Source organism: Peromyscus eremicus, chromosome 16_21 (assembly GCF_949786415.1).
Source record: "Peromyscus eremicus chromosome 16_21, PerEre_H2_v1, whole genome shotgun sequence".
NCBI lineage: Eukaryota > Metazoa > Chordata > Mammalia > Rodentia > Cricetidae > Peromyscus > Peromyscus eremicus.
In genome coordinates, this window is record NC_081432.1 from 60,189,984 (window position 1) to 60,207,750 (window position 17,767).

The window sequence follows — 17,767 nt, forward strand, 5'->3', positions numbered from 1 at the left end:
CTAAGTCAGGCGGAAACGAGCGGCGACGGGGTACAGGGAGTGGAACCTCAGAGCGCCCCAGCCGGGACCAGGCTCCGCCCCGCAACAGCAGGCAAGCAGTGCGCCGGCGCCAAGTCCCCCGAAGGCCCCGCCCTCTGCCCGCCTGCAGAGGCACGCCCCCTCTGCGCCTCGACCCCTTCGGGGGGCCCAGGCGGGGCCCAAACATTCGCCAGCGCCGCAGCCGCCATCGTGTGCCGCGCGTCCCTAGCTCTGCAAAGGACAGGCCTCGCACCAGGATCCCGGCGGACTTCTGAGGTGGCCAGAGCCCCACCGCGGCCCCTGCCCCTATTCTGAGCTTCCGGATCGCGTCCCTTTCCCCACCATGCCTTAGGACTCTCCCTTATTGGGCCTACCCCCCACCCTCATCCCATCCTGCCGCGACCGCTCCCGATCTTATCAGGTCTTGGTTCCCATCCACCAAGCCTCGCGCCCCTTACCCATCGGACCCCTGTGCACCTTTTCCCTAGCCTCGCGTCTTTCCCCAGCCCCTGTTCTGCAATTGCTCTAGTCATGGATGTCTCCGTTCCTACCCCTTCTCCCAGTCCATCATGCTTTGCTGATGGCCATATTTCACCGTCAGTGCTCTTCTTGCCTTTGGGACTCAAAACACAGTGCTTCAGTTTAGAGATTGCATCCCTCTCCGACACAATCCTGTGCCTTCACACACCCCTTTCCCTGGGTTACCTTTTATCTGCCCCAGGACCTTGGGCTTCATTTGTAAATCCAACACAGCCCTATGCCACTGCCCCTCCGGCTTTCCGAACCAACCCACTTGAGGCTGCATGCCTTGGAGACCTTTTAGCTCCGAGATTTGTTCTTGAAGAACAAGCTCCGCAGTGTTCTGCCCAGCCCCGGTCTCACCCAGCCCGAAGCAGGCCCAGCTTTACCCCACCCAAGCTAACAGCTGTTGCTGCATTTGCTCCGTCAACTCCTGGATGCCCTTGATTTCTGACCTCCCCTCTCACTTAGCTTGCCTTTTTTCTCTCTCCCTCCCTCTCTTGTGTGTCTCAGGTGCCAGGATGGTGGGGGAACTCCGCTACAGGGAATTCAGGGTGCCCCTGGGGCCTGGCTTGCATGCCTATCCTGATGAATTGATCCGCCAGCGGGTGGGCCATGATGGGCACCCTGAGTATCAGATCCGCTGGCTCATCCTCCGGCGCGGAGATGATGGGGAAGGGGACTCAGGCCAAGTGGACTGCAAGGCTGAGCATATCCTGCTATGGATGTCTGATGATGAGATCTATGCCAACTGCCACAAGATGCTGGGCGAGGATGGCCAAGTCATCGGACCTTCCCAGGAGTCTGCAGAGGCTGGGTCCCTCGACAAATCTGTGCTGGGGGAGATGGAAACAGATGTGAAATCCTTGATTCAGAGGGCCCTTCGTCAGCTGCAGGAGTGTGTGGGCACCGCTCCTCCTGCCCCGCTCCTTCACACTGTCCACGTCCTCAGTGCTTATGCCAGCATCGAGCCCCTCACTGGGGTCTTCAAAGACCCCAGAGTCCTGGACTTGCTCATGCACATGTTGAGTAGTCCTGATTATCAGATCCGCTGGAGTGCCGGCCGGATGATACAAGCTCTGTCCTCCCATGATGCTGGTGAGGGGCAGTTTGGGGAGGAAGGGAGAACAGGAGAGGGTCTGGGTCGGCTCAGGGATTCACAGGACACTGTGACAGGAGCTTCTGACCTCATCAGTACGTAAATAGTTCTGTTGTCATTCACTTTAAGTTGGAAGAAAAAACGTGGGGGGCGGAGTTGGGGGAAATGCTTGTGGAGGGAAAACTGAATAAGCAAGAACATAGTTCATTAGCTTTTTTATGCAAAAGAAGAGCTTAGACTGTTGTAGTGTGTGCGTGAGAGAGAGAGAGTAAACTTTGGCTCTAAAAGCAAATCAACAAATATGTCATTCCGGATGAGTGCTGGCAGAGGATTGTTATGAAGTAGAAAACTAGTGAGTTCAGGGAGCTGCTTCTGATTGGAGGCGTGGGTTCCAGGGACCCGGACCCAGATCCTCCTGTCACTGAGCCAGCAAGAGGCCATCGAAAAGCACCTGGATTTTGACAGCCGCTGTGCGCTGCTGGCGCTCTTTGCACAGGCTACCCTCGCCGAGCACCCCATGTCTTTTGAGGGCGTTCAGCTACCACAGGTATCTTGTGAGGGTGTGGGGTGGCGGGAGCTGTGGACTTGTCGCAGAGGATGCTGTGGAAAGAGGGACAAAAGACGAAGACACAATGGGTGAGAATCAAAGGTGTGTCCTACAGGTCCCAGGACGGTTGCTCTTCTCCCTGGTGAAACGGTACTTGCACGTCACCTTCCTCCTGGACCAGCTGAATGGCAGTGCAGGAGAGCAAGGAGCCCAGAACAACTTTGTTCCCGCGGAGCTGAATGCAGGGAGGGGTCGGCTGGAACTGGAATTCAGTATGGCCATGGGCACTCTGATCTCTGAGCTGGTGCAGGCCATGCGCTGGGACTGGGCCTCGAGCGGACCAGGGAGGTTGGCACGGTCCCCCTCTTCCATTTTCCAGCCTCAGCCGGTAGATGCCAGCTTGGAGTTCTCCCGCCCCCACACCCAGCTTATCAGGAGGTCAAGGCGGTTTCGCCCCCGAACTGAGTTTGCAAGTGCCAATACCTATGCCTTGTACGTGCGGGACCATGTGGAGCCTGGGATGCGGGTACGGATGCTGGAAAATTACGAAGAGATCACTGCTGGGGATGAGGGCAAGTTCCGACAGAGCAACGATGGTGTGCCACCTGTGCAGGTGAGGGCTGCGTGGTAGCGGGACACCGAGCGGTTTATTCTGGGTAGGGCGTAACTTCGGTACAGGGGCCTCTTACAAGCCAGCTCAGTTTAGGTCAAAAGGGCAAAGGAGTGAACAGTTGAAGGGAGGGCTGCTTGGAGAGATTGGGACACGTGGGGACAGGAGGTCAGGAAGATGGGCTGCTTGGGGCCAGAGGGAAGCATAGAGGCGTGTGGTGTCAGGAGAACCAGGCATGGACGCACATGTCTGTAATCCCAGTACTGGGGAAGTAGAGGCAGGAGGATCAGGAGTTCAAGGCCAGCCTTGGCTACATAGCAATGCTGAGGCCAGTCTGGACTACGTGAGACCCTGTCTGAAAGAAAATAAAAATGAAATTAGAATAGATGGAGAACGGAGGTAGAGTCTATCGCAGAAGAGGAAGTGAGGCTGTCTGTATTCCGTCTAACACTGTTCGGGTGTTGGAGGTGGTTACATTGTGGACAGTAGTAGAGTCTCTCTTTCCCCCCACTGTCCAGGTGTTGTGGGAGTCAACAGGCCGCACCTATTGGGTTCACTGGCACATGCTGGAGATCCTGGGCTTCGAGGAAGACATTGAGGATGTGGTTGAGGCTGCTGAGTACCAGGGGGCAGTGGTCAGTGGAGCATTGGGTATAGGTGAGCTCTGGGAGGGGTCAGCTCTGAGCGGAGCAGCAGTGGTCTGCCTGGGTGGGCAGTGACATGGCCACGCCCCGTTTTCACAGCCTCACCCTCCAGGCGCTGGAAGCCCATAACTGAGCTCTTTGCTGTGCCCTTTGTGGTGCCTGAGGAGGAAGACGCCGAAGAGAGTGAGCACCTGGCCCAGGCTGAGTGGTGGGAGCTCCTCTTTTTCATCAAGAAGCTAAATGCAGCAGATCGTCAGCAAGTTGTGCAGCTCCTTCAGGACAATCTGGATGGGGAGGTAGGCACTTCTCAGTGTCCCCAGCAGCTCTGAACCATAACATTTGGAAAGCTTGGGAGGGGAGGTGGTGGTCAAACAGCATCAGGGGCCCACAGGGGAGGAGTCTGGAATGTTCAGAGATGCAAGTGTTGATGGGCCGCCGGTTCTAAGAGGTTCAGAGTGGCGGGCAGATGTGTGTGTAGACAGATCCCCGTTCCTACAAAGTGTCTCTCAGCATCTGTTCATTCAGCTGCCTGCAGGGTGACTTTCTCCCCATAGCATGTTCTGGACGATGAGATCCTGCCCGAGCTGACCGTACCCATTGAGTTGGCCCAGGACCTTCTGCTCTCTCTGCCTCAGCAACTTGACGACAGTGCTCTGAGGGACCTGTTCAACTGCTATATCTACAGGAAGTATGGGCCTGAAGCCCTGGCAAGGCAGCTCGGCTACCCGTGCCTGCTAGATGCCCAGCAAGCTATATTCCTGTTCAAAGCCGAGGCCGAGCCTCAGGAATCTGAGGGTGTGGCTAGTGCAGAAGGTGGGTGCCCTGCAGATAGCAGCTGAGAGACCTGCCTTCGGGAAGGGGTCCTCACAAGGATGTCTCTGCCAACGGTTGTGCCGTCTTGTCTGAAAGACATATCCTACCCAGAATCCTCTGTGTGTGTGTGTGTGTGTGAGTACCAGAGGACAACTACAGATGTCATTCCTCAGCTACCATTTATCTTTCTTTTTATTTATTTAAATTAATTTTATTTTAGTCAGGCGGTGGTGCACACGCCTTTAATCCCAGCACTCAGGAAGCAGAGGCAGGCGGATCTCTGAGTCTGAGGCCAGCCTGGACTACAGAGTGAGTTCCAGGACAGCCAGGGCTACACAGAAACTCTGTCTCAAAAAAATACCAAGCAAAAAACAAAACAAAACAAACCCCTTTTGTTATATGCATGTGGGTGTTTTGCCTGTCTGTGTCTGTGTACTATGTGCACGCAGTGCCCAAAGTGTCCAGAAGAGAGCATTGGATCTCCTGGGGTTGAAGTTCAACAGATGATTGTGAGCTGCCATGTGGGTGCTGGGAACTGAACCTGGGTCCTCTGGAAGAGCAGCCAGTGCTCTTAACCACTGACCTATCTCTTCAGCACCACCACCCCTGTTTTTTTAGGCAAGTTCTCTTGCTGCCCTGGTTCTTGCAAAGATCCACCCATCTCCACCTATTCGGTCTTGTGATTACAAGCATGAATTGCCATGTAGCTTTTGTTTCTATAAGGTTTTATTTTTAATTATATGTATATGTTGGGGCGGGGGAGTGTTGTACATGTGAGTGCAGGCACCCAAGGCCAAATGAGGTTGTCGGATACGTGGAGCTGGAGTTACAGGTGGTCATGAGCTGCCTGACATGGGTCCTGAGAACTAGCCAATTCTTACCACACCCCTGTTCCTATAGCAACAGAACCCCCTTCTCAGGGTGCCAGCCCTGCCCTGCAGCATCTGGTGGAGGGCTTGGGCCCATCTGGGAAGCTCCTTGTGGATCTGGAGCAGGCCCTCAGCTCCGACACTCCCCAGGAAGATGAGGTCAAAGCCTGCCTGCTGCAACTCCAGCGGCAACCCCAACCCTTCCTCACACTGATGCAGAGCCTCGACACTCCAGCCACCAACAAGGCCCTGCACCTGACTGTGCTGAGGTGAGGGTGTTGTGAGGGGCAGGTTTGGGCACAGGAGAGCCTCAGGCCAGCTCTATCTTTCTCTGCCTTCCCTCTCCTGTCTCTCCTCCTAGAATCCTGATGCGGCTGGTGAAGTTCCCTGAGGCGCTGTTGCTGCCCTGGCATGAGGCCATGGATGCCTGCATGGCCTGCCTTCGATCCCCCAATACTGACCGAGAGGTAACCCTGTTCCATTCTGGGGAGATGCTGGGAGGAGGAAGACATGTGAGGCAGACCCCTGGGCATGGCCTGGGGTACAACAGATAGAGCCTTTGTGCTCTTGAGTTAATTTTTGCTTTTAAAATGAAATTTTATTTTTCTAAATAGGTAATATATTCACAAAGCTCACAAATCAGAATGACACAAGGTATTCATTGAGAATTCTGGCTCCTACCTAATTTCTGTTTTCTCGGTGTCCCCCACCACACTCCTTATGGGTAACCCACCTGTATTAATTTATGTGTCCGTCCTGTGCTTCCTTTTTTTTTTTTTTTTTTTTTTTAATTTATTTATTTATTGTATATATAGTGGTCTGCCTGCATGTATGCCTGCAGGCCAGAAGAGGGCATCAGATCTCATTATAGATGGTTGTGAGCCACCATGTGGTTGCTGGGAATTGAACTCAGGACCTTGAAAAGAGCAGCCAGTGCTCTTAACCGCTGAGCCATCTCCCCAGCCCTGTCCTGTGCTTCCTTATGCAAGTAGAAACAAGAGCTCCATGGCTCCTTTTTAGCCAGGCCTTTAAGAGGAAGGGGAGGGAGCTAGAGAGATAACTCTGAGGTTAAGAGTACTTGGTACTCTTGCAGAGGACCCAGGTTCAGTTCCCAGCACCAACAGGGCAGTTCACAACCGTCTGTGCCTCCAGTTCCTCAGAATCTGGTGCAATACGTACTTGCAAGCAAACACTCATACACATAAAATAAATAAACTTAAGAGAGGAAGGGGAGTGAAGGAGGTAGAATTTTCTGTAGCAGGGTCTGGGTACAGAAGGCTTCAGAAGGGTCAGGGGTCATGGGGTTGGTGAGTGTCCCAAGTCAAAGCCTTCAGTTTTCAGGCTAGAATCACTGAGGGTCCGCAATGAATTCAGGCCTTCTCCATTTCCTTCCAACCCTCTTAAGTGTCTGGGCTGGGGGGCCTAGACATCTCAAGGCCAATCCTACAACTGGTTCTTGAATTAAAAAACGAAAAACAAAAACCCAGGGTTCTCTGTTCCCCACATACTTACTCACCGGGCAAGAACCCCCCCCCCCGGGGGGGGGGATGGAGGCCGTGGAGGAGGGGCAAGGAGGCTGTGAGGGGGATGGGGGGGGGATGAAGGCCGTGGAGGAGGGGGGTAAGGAGGCTATTCCCATGAGTGTGTGACTTGATTCTCTAACTCCACCTGACTTTGGGGTCTCTCCCAGCCTGTCACTTTCTTCCACACTCTGCCTTGCTCAGCTCCCAGCACAGAGTGGGCATGTGTCACTGCAGCTCTCCATGTAGCCCAGGCTCACCCCTTCATTCACTGCCCCCCTGACATCCCCTCCCAGGTACTCCAGGAACTAATCTTTTTCCTACACCGCCTGACCTCCACGAGCCGGGACTATGCGGTGATACTAAACCAGCTGGGAGCCCGAGAAGCCATCTCCAAGGCCCTGGAAAAGCATCTAGGGAAGCTGGAGTTGGCTCAGGAGCTGCGGGACATGGTGTTCAAGTGTGAGAAGCATGCCCACCTCTACCGGAAACTCACCACCAACATCCTGGGTGGCTGTATCCAGGTCAGGAGAGAGGCAGAGTGAAGTCTGGGTTCTGAGCTGCATAAGAACATGGATCCTGAGCAATGGTGGGGGTGGGGGGTGTGCAAACCTGGAATAGCAAGATGGCTTGAGTGAGCCTGGGGACGTCCGTTCCCTTGCTGCCTCACTTCTCCTCCGACTGTGTCTGCATGAGTCTCGTGTCCCTCTGAACCCAACTTTCTCTGATGTTCCGGCTCCAGATGGTCCTGGGCCAGATTGAAGACCACAGACGAACCCATCGGCCCATCCAAATCCCTTTCTTTGATGTGTTCCTCAGATATCTGTGCCAGGGTTAGTGTCTGTCCCTGATCTGTTTAACGTCACCCTTTTCCCCTCTAGACCTACCTGGCTATGACCTCCACCTCTTCCCACTCCCCCCAGGCTCCAGGGAGGAACAGAAGAAAGACAAGTGCTGGGAGAAGGTAGAGGTGTCCTCCAACCCACACCGGGCCAGCAAGCTGACGGACCGCAACCCTAAAACCTACTGGGAGTCCAGTGGCAATGCGGGATCCCACTCCATCACCTTGCACATGCGCCAAGGTGTCCTCATCAGGTAACGAGCTCCCACCCGCCAGCGTCCTGCCAGTCACCGGGGCTTGAGTGTGGACATGACAGGTTCCAGTTCCCATGGGCTCTTCTTCCCCACTCCCAGGCAGCTGACTCTCCTGGTGGCTGGTGAGGACTCCAGCTACATGCCAGCCTGGGTGGTGGTGTGCGGAGGTGACAGCATCAGCTCTATTAACACAGAACTCAATGCGGTAGGGATCCCTGGGCCATCAGCCCACCCTTTGCAGGATCTCTCTTCCCGCCCGATTCTAAACTCCTAACCCCTACCCATCATGAGCCCCGTACAAACTAGTCTACTGTCCTGGTGCCTATGCGATGGCGTTCGGCATGGAGCACTAAAGCCCCTTTGTCAGGACCCCCATGTTCCTGGGGTGGAGCAGGGAGAGATCTGACAGGAGGGCCAGAGCTGATGTTCTTAGCAGCTCCATCTACACACACCGAGGTGACAACCCTCTGCCACTCACCAGGTGAACGTGATGCCCTCTGCCAGCCGGGTAGTCCTTCTGGAGAACTTGACACGATTCTGGCCCATCATCCAGATCCGCATAAAGCGCTGTCAGCAGGTGGGATTGGGGTATGGGGGTACAGGTCTCTGAGCCCCAGCACATGAGGATAAAACCCAGGTCTCTGTCACCGAACTACCCCACTGCAGCCCCAAGCCCTGATACCTCTGTAGATCCTGAGCCTGGGTCTGGGGCAGTTCAAGGGGCGAAACTTGAAGGGTAAGCCACCCCACCTATGTCAAGGGCGTGGGGCCAGCAAAATCAGGCCTCATGTGCTGCAGGGCGGCATTGACACACGCATCCGGGGACTGGAGGTCCTGGGCCCCAAGCCCACCTTCTGGCCAGTATTTCGAGAGCAGCTGTGCCGACACACACGCCTCTTCTACATGGTGCGGGCCCAGGCATGGAGCCAGGACATAGCCGAGGACCGCCGGAGCCTCCTGCACCTGAGTTCTAGGTATGTCTGTGTGGAAGGTCAGGTTCGGGAGATGAACTGTGGGTGGGGTTCTTAGGATGTCATGAGATAGGGCTTGGGGACGGTCAAAGCCTTCTGAGGTGTGGGGATGATGGGAAGCAAAGAGATTTCTCTGAGCAGAGTTCCTGTTAGAGCAGGGCTCTTCTGGAATATTGAGTTGGGTGCTGGGCTGGGTGCTAGGACGCACACTGAGTAATGGAAACCGTAAGGCCTGAACCCCTTCTCCTCCCCAGACTAAATGGGGCTCTGCGCCAGGAGCAGAATTTTGCTGATCGCTTCCTCCCTGATGACGAGGCCGCCCAAGCACTGGGCAAGACCTGCTGGGAGGCACTGGTCAGCCCCCTGGTGCAGAACATCACGTCTCCCGGTAACCACCTCACAGTAGACCCTGCCCTAGAAACACCTGGGTTCTGTTCTCCGACCTTTGGTCCTTCTGTTAGGCACCTTTGTCCCCTCTCCTTCCAGCCAGGGCTGCTCCTGTCCCCATGTCATTCTGTCCACTTCTTTGTTCCTTGTCCAGCTCAACATCTCAGCTTCCCCAGAGACAAGCCATCCTTTGCTTTGTTTTTCTAACCTCCAGACGAGGACAGCACCAGCTCTCTGGGGTGGCTGCTGGATCAGTACCTGGAGTGCAGGGAGGCGGCCCACAACCCCCAGAGTCGTGCAGCAGCCTTCTCCTCAAGGGTTCGCCGCCTTACCCACCTGCTGGTTCACGTGGAGCCCTGTGAGGCGGCTCCTCCGGTGGTGGCCATCCCTCCACCCAGTGAGTACTTCAGACTCCAGCAGGAGCTCTGCCCAACTCATGAGCTCCGGAACTGTCCCCTCTCAATAGTATTAAGGACCTGCCTTAATAATCTTCTTCCCGGGGGGCCCAGAAGAGAAGCTACAAACGGCGGGAATTATTTTCAGGAAAAGAATCTCAGTACACTGAGCTCTTAGTCCATCCACTTTATTCCTCTGGGATAAAATCCTATCGACACAGCTTCAGTTCTGTTCTCACGCCTAGCTCCTTTCTTGCCTGATTTTTCTCTATCTTTATCTGCTATCCCCTCTAAGTTCTATCTTAATTCACTCATCTTAGTTCTGCCCCATCTTGGTCTTTCTCATCTCATTCTTCCCCATCTGGCTCTTCCTCATCTTCCATCTAGTTCTTCTAGTTCTCCATCTAGTTCTCCAGTCAAAATCCTCCTCAGTCTCTGAGGTTTACAGTTGTGTACCCATGTAACAGCAGTGCTTTAGCCAAAGCCAGGTCACAGGCTTGAATTCCTCCAGGGTCATAAAGGCAGACACGAGTTTTCCTCAGGCAGTGACTGTCAGACCGTCAGGATTTTTTTATTATTATTATTAATTTTATTAAATTTTCTATCCATTTTACATACCAACCACAGATCCCCCACTTCTCCCTCCTCCCGTTTTTTTTACAACCCAAAGGGAAGTGGTAAAGGAGGAGGTCAACTGAGAGCTGAAGTCGGTTAGTATATCAAAACAAGGGGGATTTATGTGCTCAATCTACATTCCTAGAAGTGGTTAGGTAAAATGTTAGAAGTCTACATTGTTAATATAAATACCACTGAGGCTGTATAAGAAAGGAGGGTCTGAGCTAACATACCTTAATTCCGGAGATCGTTTGGCCTTGGATGCTTGATAGGTATTTCAGATAAAATACAGTTATGAGTTCTTGGAAGTGTACATAGCACACAAGAAAATCATTGCAGGAATCGGTAATACAGATACAAAAGCTAAAATATCACCAAGACTTCTTAAGCCATGGCTTGACCTTCGGAAAAGTCCTTGACCTTTCCAAGTAGTAGCTTTTGAGACCGTAGCCGAGTTCCATTACGTTTTCCTGCGGCTTGCATCTGCTCCCCTTCACGCCTACATGCCCAGGCTATCCAGCTTCTGTTTGCCACCCCATCCAGGAACATCACTTCGAGGGACATCCTGTTGGGAAAGGCCTTCAGGGCTTGTCCTTAGGGAGTCGAGGGCCTGTCCGTCTTGACCCTGCCACTTCTCTGTCCCCACAGAGGGCAGAAACAGAAGCCATGACTGGAGCTCCTTGACCACGCGGGGCCTTCCGAGCAGCATCATGAGAAACCTGACCCGATGTTGGCGGTCGGTGGTAGAGGAGCAGGTGGGTAGCAGGAGGTGTGGAGGTGGGGGCGGGGCACTGTGACGGCACCATATTGGCTGCCTTTTCACGCTCCTGCCCCTTCCTTTCAGGTGAACAACTTTCTGACCTCATCCTGGAGGGATGACGACTTTGTGCCACGCTATTGCGAGCTCTTTTATAAGCTGCAGAAGTCGAGCTCTGAGCTGTTCGGGCCACGAGCTGCCTTCTTGCTAGCCATGCAGAATGGCTGTGCCGATGCCTTGCTGAGGCTCCCTTTCCTCAGAGCTGCCCATGTAAGCTCCTTCCCACACCTCACCTGGTCCTCTGCCTGTAAACTCTCTCCTGCCTCCCCAAAGTGGACCACCTCAGTCTCGATTCTGTGATGAGCAGTAGTTTTATATGACCATATATTGAAAACTAGGGAAAAAATCATTACATGTACCATGTTAAGATAGATAGATGAGCCGGGCGGTGGTGGCGCATGCCTTTAATCCCAGCACTCGGGAGGCAGAGCCAGGCGGATCTCTGTGAGTTTGAGGCCAGCTTGGGCTACCAAGTGAGTCCCAGGAAAGGCGCAAAGCTACACAGAGAAACCCTGTCTCGAAAAACCAAAAAAAAAAAAAAAAGATAGATGATAAAGATAGATGGATGGATGGATGGATGGATGGATGATAAAGATAGATAAATAGATAGATGATAGATAGTCTCAACTTGTATCTCTGGCTCTGGCTGGCCTCCAGGTCTTGAACTCAGAGGTCAGCCTGCCTATGCATCCCAGAATATGCCTATGCCTGGGATTAAACGTGTGAGCCGCCACACCCAGTTTTTTCAAAGGTTCATGTATCCTAGGCTGGTCTTAAACTCACTATGTAGCCTAAGAATGACTTAGAATCCTGATCCTCCTGCCTCTATTTCCCGAGTGCTGGAATTTCCGGCTGTCCCATTACACCTGTTTATGTGGTGTTAGGGATTGAACCCAGGGCCTTGTGCTTGCTAGGCAAGTGCTCTGCTGATAGAGAGCTACACTCCCTGCCCTCCTTAATTCCTAATACTTCTGCCTCTGTCTCTCCAGTGATCGTGCGCAGCTGATGTCTTCACTTTTAAATGATGTGATTTTTAGACCATGTGGGGGGGGTGACTTTTCAGAGTTGTTAGTGTTGCTGATTTGCACAGCCGTTAATGAAGGTGTCTGTCAGGCTGGGCTGTAGCTCTGTGTATGCTTCTTAGTCCTGATTTCCATCCCTAGTACCTCCTGAAGGGGGGCGTGGAGGCCGAGCGGTGGATGCAGGCGGTTGTCATCCTACCTGCGTTCCCAGCCCTCCCCACGGTTCTCTCCACTGCTCACTCACTTGTGGTTTTCCTGTGCTCTCCACTCAGGTGAGTGAGCAGTTTGCTCGGCACATTGACCAGCGGATCCAAGGCAGTCGGATGGGCGGAGCCCGGGGGATGGAGATGCTTGCTCAGTTGCAGCGATGCCTGGAGTCTGTCCTGATTTTCTCCAGCCGGGAGATAGCCACCACCTTTGAGCATTACTACCAGTGAGTTGAGCTCTGTTGCGTGGGATATGGAGAAGGCAGGTTGTCTGTTGTGGGGCAGAGCCAGCTCACGGGGCCTGCGTCTGAGATACGAGCAGGCAAGAGTGAGAACCTGGGCCACGCTGGCTCCCACACTGAGACCTGGCCGACTGTGTGTGCTGCAGGCATTACATGGCTGACCGACTCCTGAGCGTGGGCTCCAGCTGGCTGGAGGGGGCCGTGCTGGAGCAGATTGGCCTCTGCTTCCCCCACCGCCTTCCCCAGCAGATGCTCCAGACCCTGAGCATCTCAGAGGAGCTGCAGCGACAGTTCCACGTTTACCAGCTCCAGCAGCTCGATCAGGAGCTCCTGAAGCTGGAAGACACAGAAAAGAAGATCCAGGTGGGTGCCAGGGAAGGGCTGAGCAGGGAGGAGGGAGGAGGGAGGAGGGAGCAGGGGGCCTTCAGCCCTTCCTTGTGAACTTCGTTCCCTTTCAGGTGGCCCACGAGGACAGTGGCAAGGAGCACAAGACCAAGAAGGAAGAGGCTGCTAGGGGGACAGAAGCTGCGGCTGTGGCAGAAGAGGAGGAGGAGGGGGATGAAGAGGAGGAGGAGGAGGGGGAAGAGGAGCTTTATTATGAAGGGACAATGCCAGAAGTGTGTGTACTTGTCCTGTCTCCACGCTACTGGCCTGTCAACTCTGTCTGCCACATGCTCAGTCCTACAACATGCCTGCCCTCGTACCTGAAGGGGACCCTAACCCACTACTCCAACTTCTACAGCAAGAGTAAGCGACCGGCCGGCCGGGAGGAGGGCTTGGCCTTGGGGACAGGGTAGGCTACTGGGAAAGGGACCTGGAGCTGGGGTAGGTGCTAAAGTTAGAAACCTGCATGGCTACAAACACGGCATCCCAGCATGCCCTTGGCATCCCAGCATGCCCTTGTGCAGGGGTACAGGATACCGGAGCTATGACTCCCTTAGGGGGACAGGATGGCTCTGAGGGAAAATGGAGGTTCAAGTTTTAGCTGGAAATGGGGTTGCTGTTGGAATCCAGACCCTAGGAATCTCTGGGAATTGGGGAGACGGAGGCAGAAGTCTTCTAAGATAGGCCACAAGAAAGGGCTTTAAGAGTGGGTGTGTGGCCAGGCATGGTAGAGTACACCTTTAATCCCAGCACTCTGGAGGCAGAGTTAAATGGATCTCTAAGAGTCTAAGGCCAGCCTGGTCTGCATAGTGAGTTCTAGGCCAGCTAGAGCTACAGAGAGACCCTGTCTCAAAAACAGAAAGAGTGGGTGCACTCCTTCCTCAACAGTCACATTTAGTCAGGAAGTGTTCACTGCAGATGAGACTCCAGACTGGGAACAACATGGGGCAAAGAGCAGAACCCCCTCGGGAGTCCCAGACAAGCAGGGGGACAAGCCTTCCTAACCCAGGGGTTTGTCTCTAATCAAATGAACCTGCTTGGCACAGACCGGCACAGACTGGCTCCTTGATACCCAAGGCTCCTTAGGGAAGCTGAGATCAAGAGCCACCATTCCCAGAAGTTCTGCCTGGGGCTGCACACTGCAGAGATCAGCAAGGCCAAGCTAGACTGACGGTGCATGCCCCCTCCTTTCCCTCCTCCTGGTCTTTCCCCCTCCCTTCCCCTGGTACTTCTCCAGGCCAGAGCCACTCCAGCTTAGAGAAAGACCCACAGAGACGACTTCAGTGGACCTGGCAGGGCCGGGCAGAAGTGCAGTTTGGTGACCAGCTTCTGCATGTGTCCACAGTGCAGATGTGGCTGCTGCTGTATCTCAACGACCTAAAGGTGGCCTGTCCCTTCTGATTCATTCTCTTGCCTCCATTATCCCCAGTTCACCCCTGGGGAGGCCCTGAATGCTTCCTACCTCTTCTAAGGTGGTGTCCGTGGAGAGTCTGCTGGCGCTCTCAGAGCTCCCTCCAGATGTGCTCAAGCAGGCGATTGGGCCTCTTACCTCATCGAGAGGCCCCTTGGACCTCCAGGAGCAGAAAGATGTATCGGGAGGTATGCACTCAAGGCCCGGGAGGGCTGCTCTGAGCCAGGGACCGGCTTCTCAGGGCCCTCCCCAACCAAGCGACCACTGTGTTGTTTCAGGAGTGCTCAAGATTCGAGATGACAGTGAGGAACCCAGGCCAAGGAGGGGCAATGTGTGGCTCATCCCACCTCAGACGTACCTGAAAGCCGAGGACGAAGAGGGCCGGAACTTGGAGAAGCGAAGGAACCTTCTGAATTGCCTTGTTGTCCGCATCCTCAAGGCTCATGGGGACGAGGGCTTGCACATTGACCGGCTTGTCTATCTGGTAGGCAGCGGTGGGCATGGCCATGGGGTAGCGCCCACAAGAGGTGGTGGGCCCGTATTTGAAGCGTCTGACTCACTATGTGTGATGGGCGAGACTGGGCCGCACTTGCCCTGCTAGGAGCACGTGACTGTCATGGAAGGCACGGTAGTGAGCTCCATGTTTTGACCTGATTTCCTCTCTGATCTTGGTATCAGGTGCTGGAAGCTTGGCAGAAAGGCCCATGTCCTCCGCGGGGTTTGGTCAGTGGCCTTGGCAGGGGATCTACATGCAGCAGCACCGATGTCCTCTCCTGCATCCTGCACCTCCTGGGTAAGGGCACCCTGAGACGCCATGATGACCGGCCACAGATGCTCTTCTATGCAGTTCCTATAACCGTGATGGAACCCCACACCGAGTCCCTGAACCCTGGCTCGTCAGGCCCCAATCCACCCCTCACCTTCCACACCCTGCAGATTCGCTCCCGGGGTGTCCCTTATGCTTCCTGTACTGGCACCCAGAGCTTCTCCACGTTCCGGTAGCCCTGGAGATGGGGTCCAGGGTAGGTGAGGCTGGGGCTTTCTACAGAAAATAAAACATGGGAATTTGATGATCTGACTTGTGTGGTGACTGCTAGAGATAGGTGAATGGGGGGTGGTTTTAGTTGATGGGGACGGAGTCCTCTGGCATTCAGGCAGTCTTCTGACTCACCAGGAGTCTTGTCAAGGTGAGGAGGGTGGACTGGAGAGCAAAGGAAGTATCAGGTGTGTCCTTGCAGGGGGATTCAACAGCCAAGAAAGGGTCTCAGCCCCTCCTCAGAGGGTGTGGTCAGGACTTTGACATGGCAGGTGGACACCACGCCCACTTGGCCACATGCTTTGCAATTTGCCTGTTACCAAATAGGGCTTCGTTTTCCTCATCTGTACAGCTGGACAGGAGTGACTAAGGGACTTTGACAAGTAACAGGGGGAAGCATTTATACGGGGAAGGCAGACCCTGCCAACCAGCCCACGTCTGTTTTACCTACCACTCCCAGTGCCAACTACAGTCACTGCTGCCTTCTAAGCAAGGGTGACAAAGTAAAAGACCTCTGCAAGTGCCCCGAACCTTGCCCATCTTCCACTGCTGGCTCAGGACCTGGGCTGGAAGCTGTCCTGGGAGGAAACGTAGCTTCTTTCTGCCTCCCTGTCGTCGTCCGTCGTCCCGTCCCCCCACCCACCCTCTTTACTCCTTCATCCTCCCTCCCTCCTCCAGCCAGGAAGAACTGCACAGACTGTCCTTAGGTTCCTGCCTCCAGCTAGCCCCTAGGCAAGCCTGTTGCTTCAGTGAGGCTCTGCTGCCAGGACTGGCTAGCCTGGCCCCACCACACTGAACCAGCGTAGAAGAGTCTAGAAAACCCCAGTGCCAGGGGCAGACTCATCTCAGTAGGGTGCAGGAGAAAGCAGTCTATGGCCCTTGAAGATCAACAGTGACAGAAAAAGTAACAGAGTCGGGGAGAGGGTGAGGAAGTCAGATGGTGGGGGAGGGCTCAAAGGCCAAACAGAAGGAACTGGATACGGCCCAGAATAGACTTGGAACAGAGGAAGGGCAGAGAGGGTTTAGGAGAGAGGGAGTTCAGAAAGAAGCAACAAGAAAAGGCCTGACGGGGTAGGGTGGGGTGGGGTGGGGCGCTCTAGTGGACCAGAGGGCTAGCTTGCTTTGTTGTACAGGTCCCATGATACCTTTGGTCTGTCAGCCCACGAGTGCTCAGGAAGGCCTGATCAGTGGGCTCCGAGTACATGGGGGTTGTCATTTGTCACCTGGGAGCCTTCCTCCTTCAAAGCAGAGATCATGGCTTTTTGAAATATATAATTTATTTTATATCCATTGGTGTTTTGCCTGCATGCATGTCTGTGTGAGGGTGTCAGAAGCCCTGGAACTGGAGCTGCAGATAGGTGTGAGCTGTCATGTGGGTGCTGGAAATTAAATCCAGGTCCTCTGGAAGAGCAGCCAGTGCTCTTAACCACTGAGCCATCTCTCCAGCCCCGAGATCATGGCTTTTTAATGGCTCAAGTCATATTTTTGAACACTACTTTGCAATGTTAGCCCAGATTGCCCTAGAACTTAAGTACCTCAATCTCAGCTCAGCCTCCCAAATGCTGGGATCACAAGAGTATGGCATATGCCCAGAGCATGCACTTCAGCTAGTGGCAAAGTGCAAAGCTTTGTCCCTCTCTGGGCCCTGGTAGCCAAGCCTGCACACACTTCCTACAGGAGAGGCTAGGCCTCAATTTCCAGCACTGCCACTGCCCCAGGAGCTCTGGCATACTCACTAGACTCAGCGCCAGGGGCATAGTGCTGCTCACCTCACCAACCGTGGGCAGTTTCCATCTAGCAACACACGCGAGTGAGCGCACACGTGCACACACACACACACACACACACACACACACACACACACACGATGTTAGGCATTAAACTCCTGCTAGGGAGGACACTACCATTCTGCTGTGTCTCAAGTTCATTCCTCGTAGGAAGTCCCCCAAACACACACACTTGCTTTGCTCTTAAAATCCCTCGATGACGGACTCCTCCTGAATTGCTGGTTATCCTAATCACACAGCTCACAGCCCTCCTAAGTACACAGCCTAGTTGATTTGCTTATATCCAGAGCATCAAGTCTGACTCCAAGGACAACCTCCTGACCAGGCATGAGCCTGTTCCTCTGGATCATTCATTCCTGGAGGGCAGACAGGTGTTTCACTTCTAACAGTGACTCAGGGGAGAGTTATGATTGCTTATGTACCCACACCTGGTTGAGGACTTGTAAGGTCCTCAGTCCCCCAGCTCCCAGTCACACATACACACACAGAAACAAAAACACAGGGACTGGAAAGATGGCTCAACAGTTTGGCAGCTCACAATCACCTCTAACTCTAGCTCTGGGGAATCTGATACCCTCTTCTGGCCTCTGTGAGTTCCCAGGCACATATACACAAATGCAGGCAATATACCCACACCCATAAAATAATTTTTTTTTAAAAAGACTTCACAGTGGACATGTGTTGAACCTGTGAGCTTTGTTTTTTTTTTTTTTTTTTTTTTTTAGATTTATTTATTATGTATACAGTATTCTGCCTGTGT

At 53.9% G+C, this 17,767-nt stretch overlaps 1 protein-coding gene across 1 annotated transcript; it reads left to right on the forward strand.

Moving 5' to 3' along the window:
• Window positions 1-116: 116 nt before the first annotated feature.
• Cul7 (cullin 7) lies at window positions 117-15,254 on the forward strand. The gene is made up of 26 exons (XM_059243965.1): window positions 117-294; window positions 1,051-1,635; window positions 2,032-2,183; window positions 2,299-2,796; window positions 3,312-3,450; window positions 3,537-3,733; window positions 3,992-4,250; window positions 5,151-5,388; window positions 5,481-5,586; window positions 6,936-7,163; window positions 7,382-7,472; window positions 7,563-7,734; window positions 7,834-7,939; window positions 8,216-8,311; window positions 8,533-8,708; window positions 8,960-9,093; window positions 9,307-9,489; window positions 10,751-10,857; window positions 10,947-11,129; window positions 12,214-12,374; window positions 12,536-12,752; window positions 12,848-13,136; window positions 14,011-14,156; window positions 14,246-14,372; window positions 14,463-14,668; window positions 14,863-15,254. Exons 2-26 carry the CDS (start codon window positions 1,059-1,061, stop codon window positions 15,184-15,186), a joined length of 5,112 nt encoding a protein of 1,703 aa, XP_059099948.1. The 5' UTR covers window positions 117-294; window positions 1,051-1,058; the 3' UTR covers window positions 15,187-15,254.
• The last annotated feature ends 2,513 nt before the right edge of the window (window positions 15,255-17,767 follow it).

Bases quoted from the DNA above. Each gene is read 5' to 3' on its own strand.
- Cul7 (XM_059243965.1), top strand. From the start codon at position 1,059: ATGGTGGGGGAACTCCGCTACAGGGAATTCAGGGTGCCCCTGGGGCCT. The intron at 2,797-3,311 runs GTGAGGGCTGCG...CCCACTGTCCAG, and splicing joins ATGGTGTGCCACCTGTGCAG to GTGTTGTGGGAGTCAACAGG. The intron at 12,375-12,535 runs GTGAGTTGAGCT...TGTGTGCTGCAG, and splicing joins ACCTTTGAGCATTACTACCA to GCATTACATGGCTGACCGAC.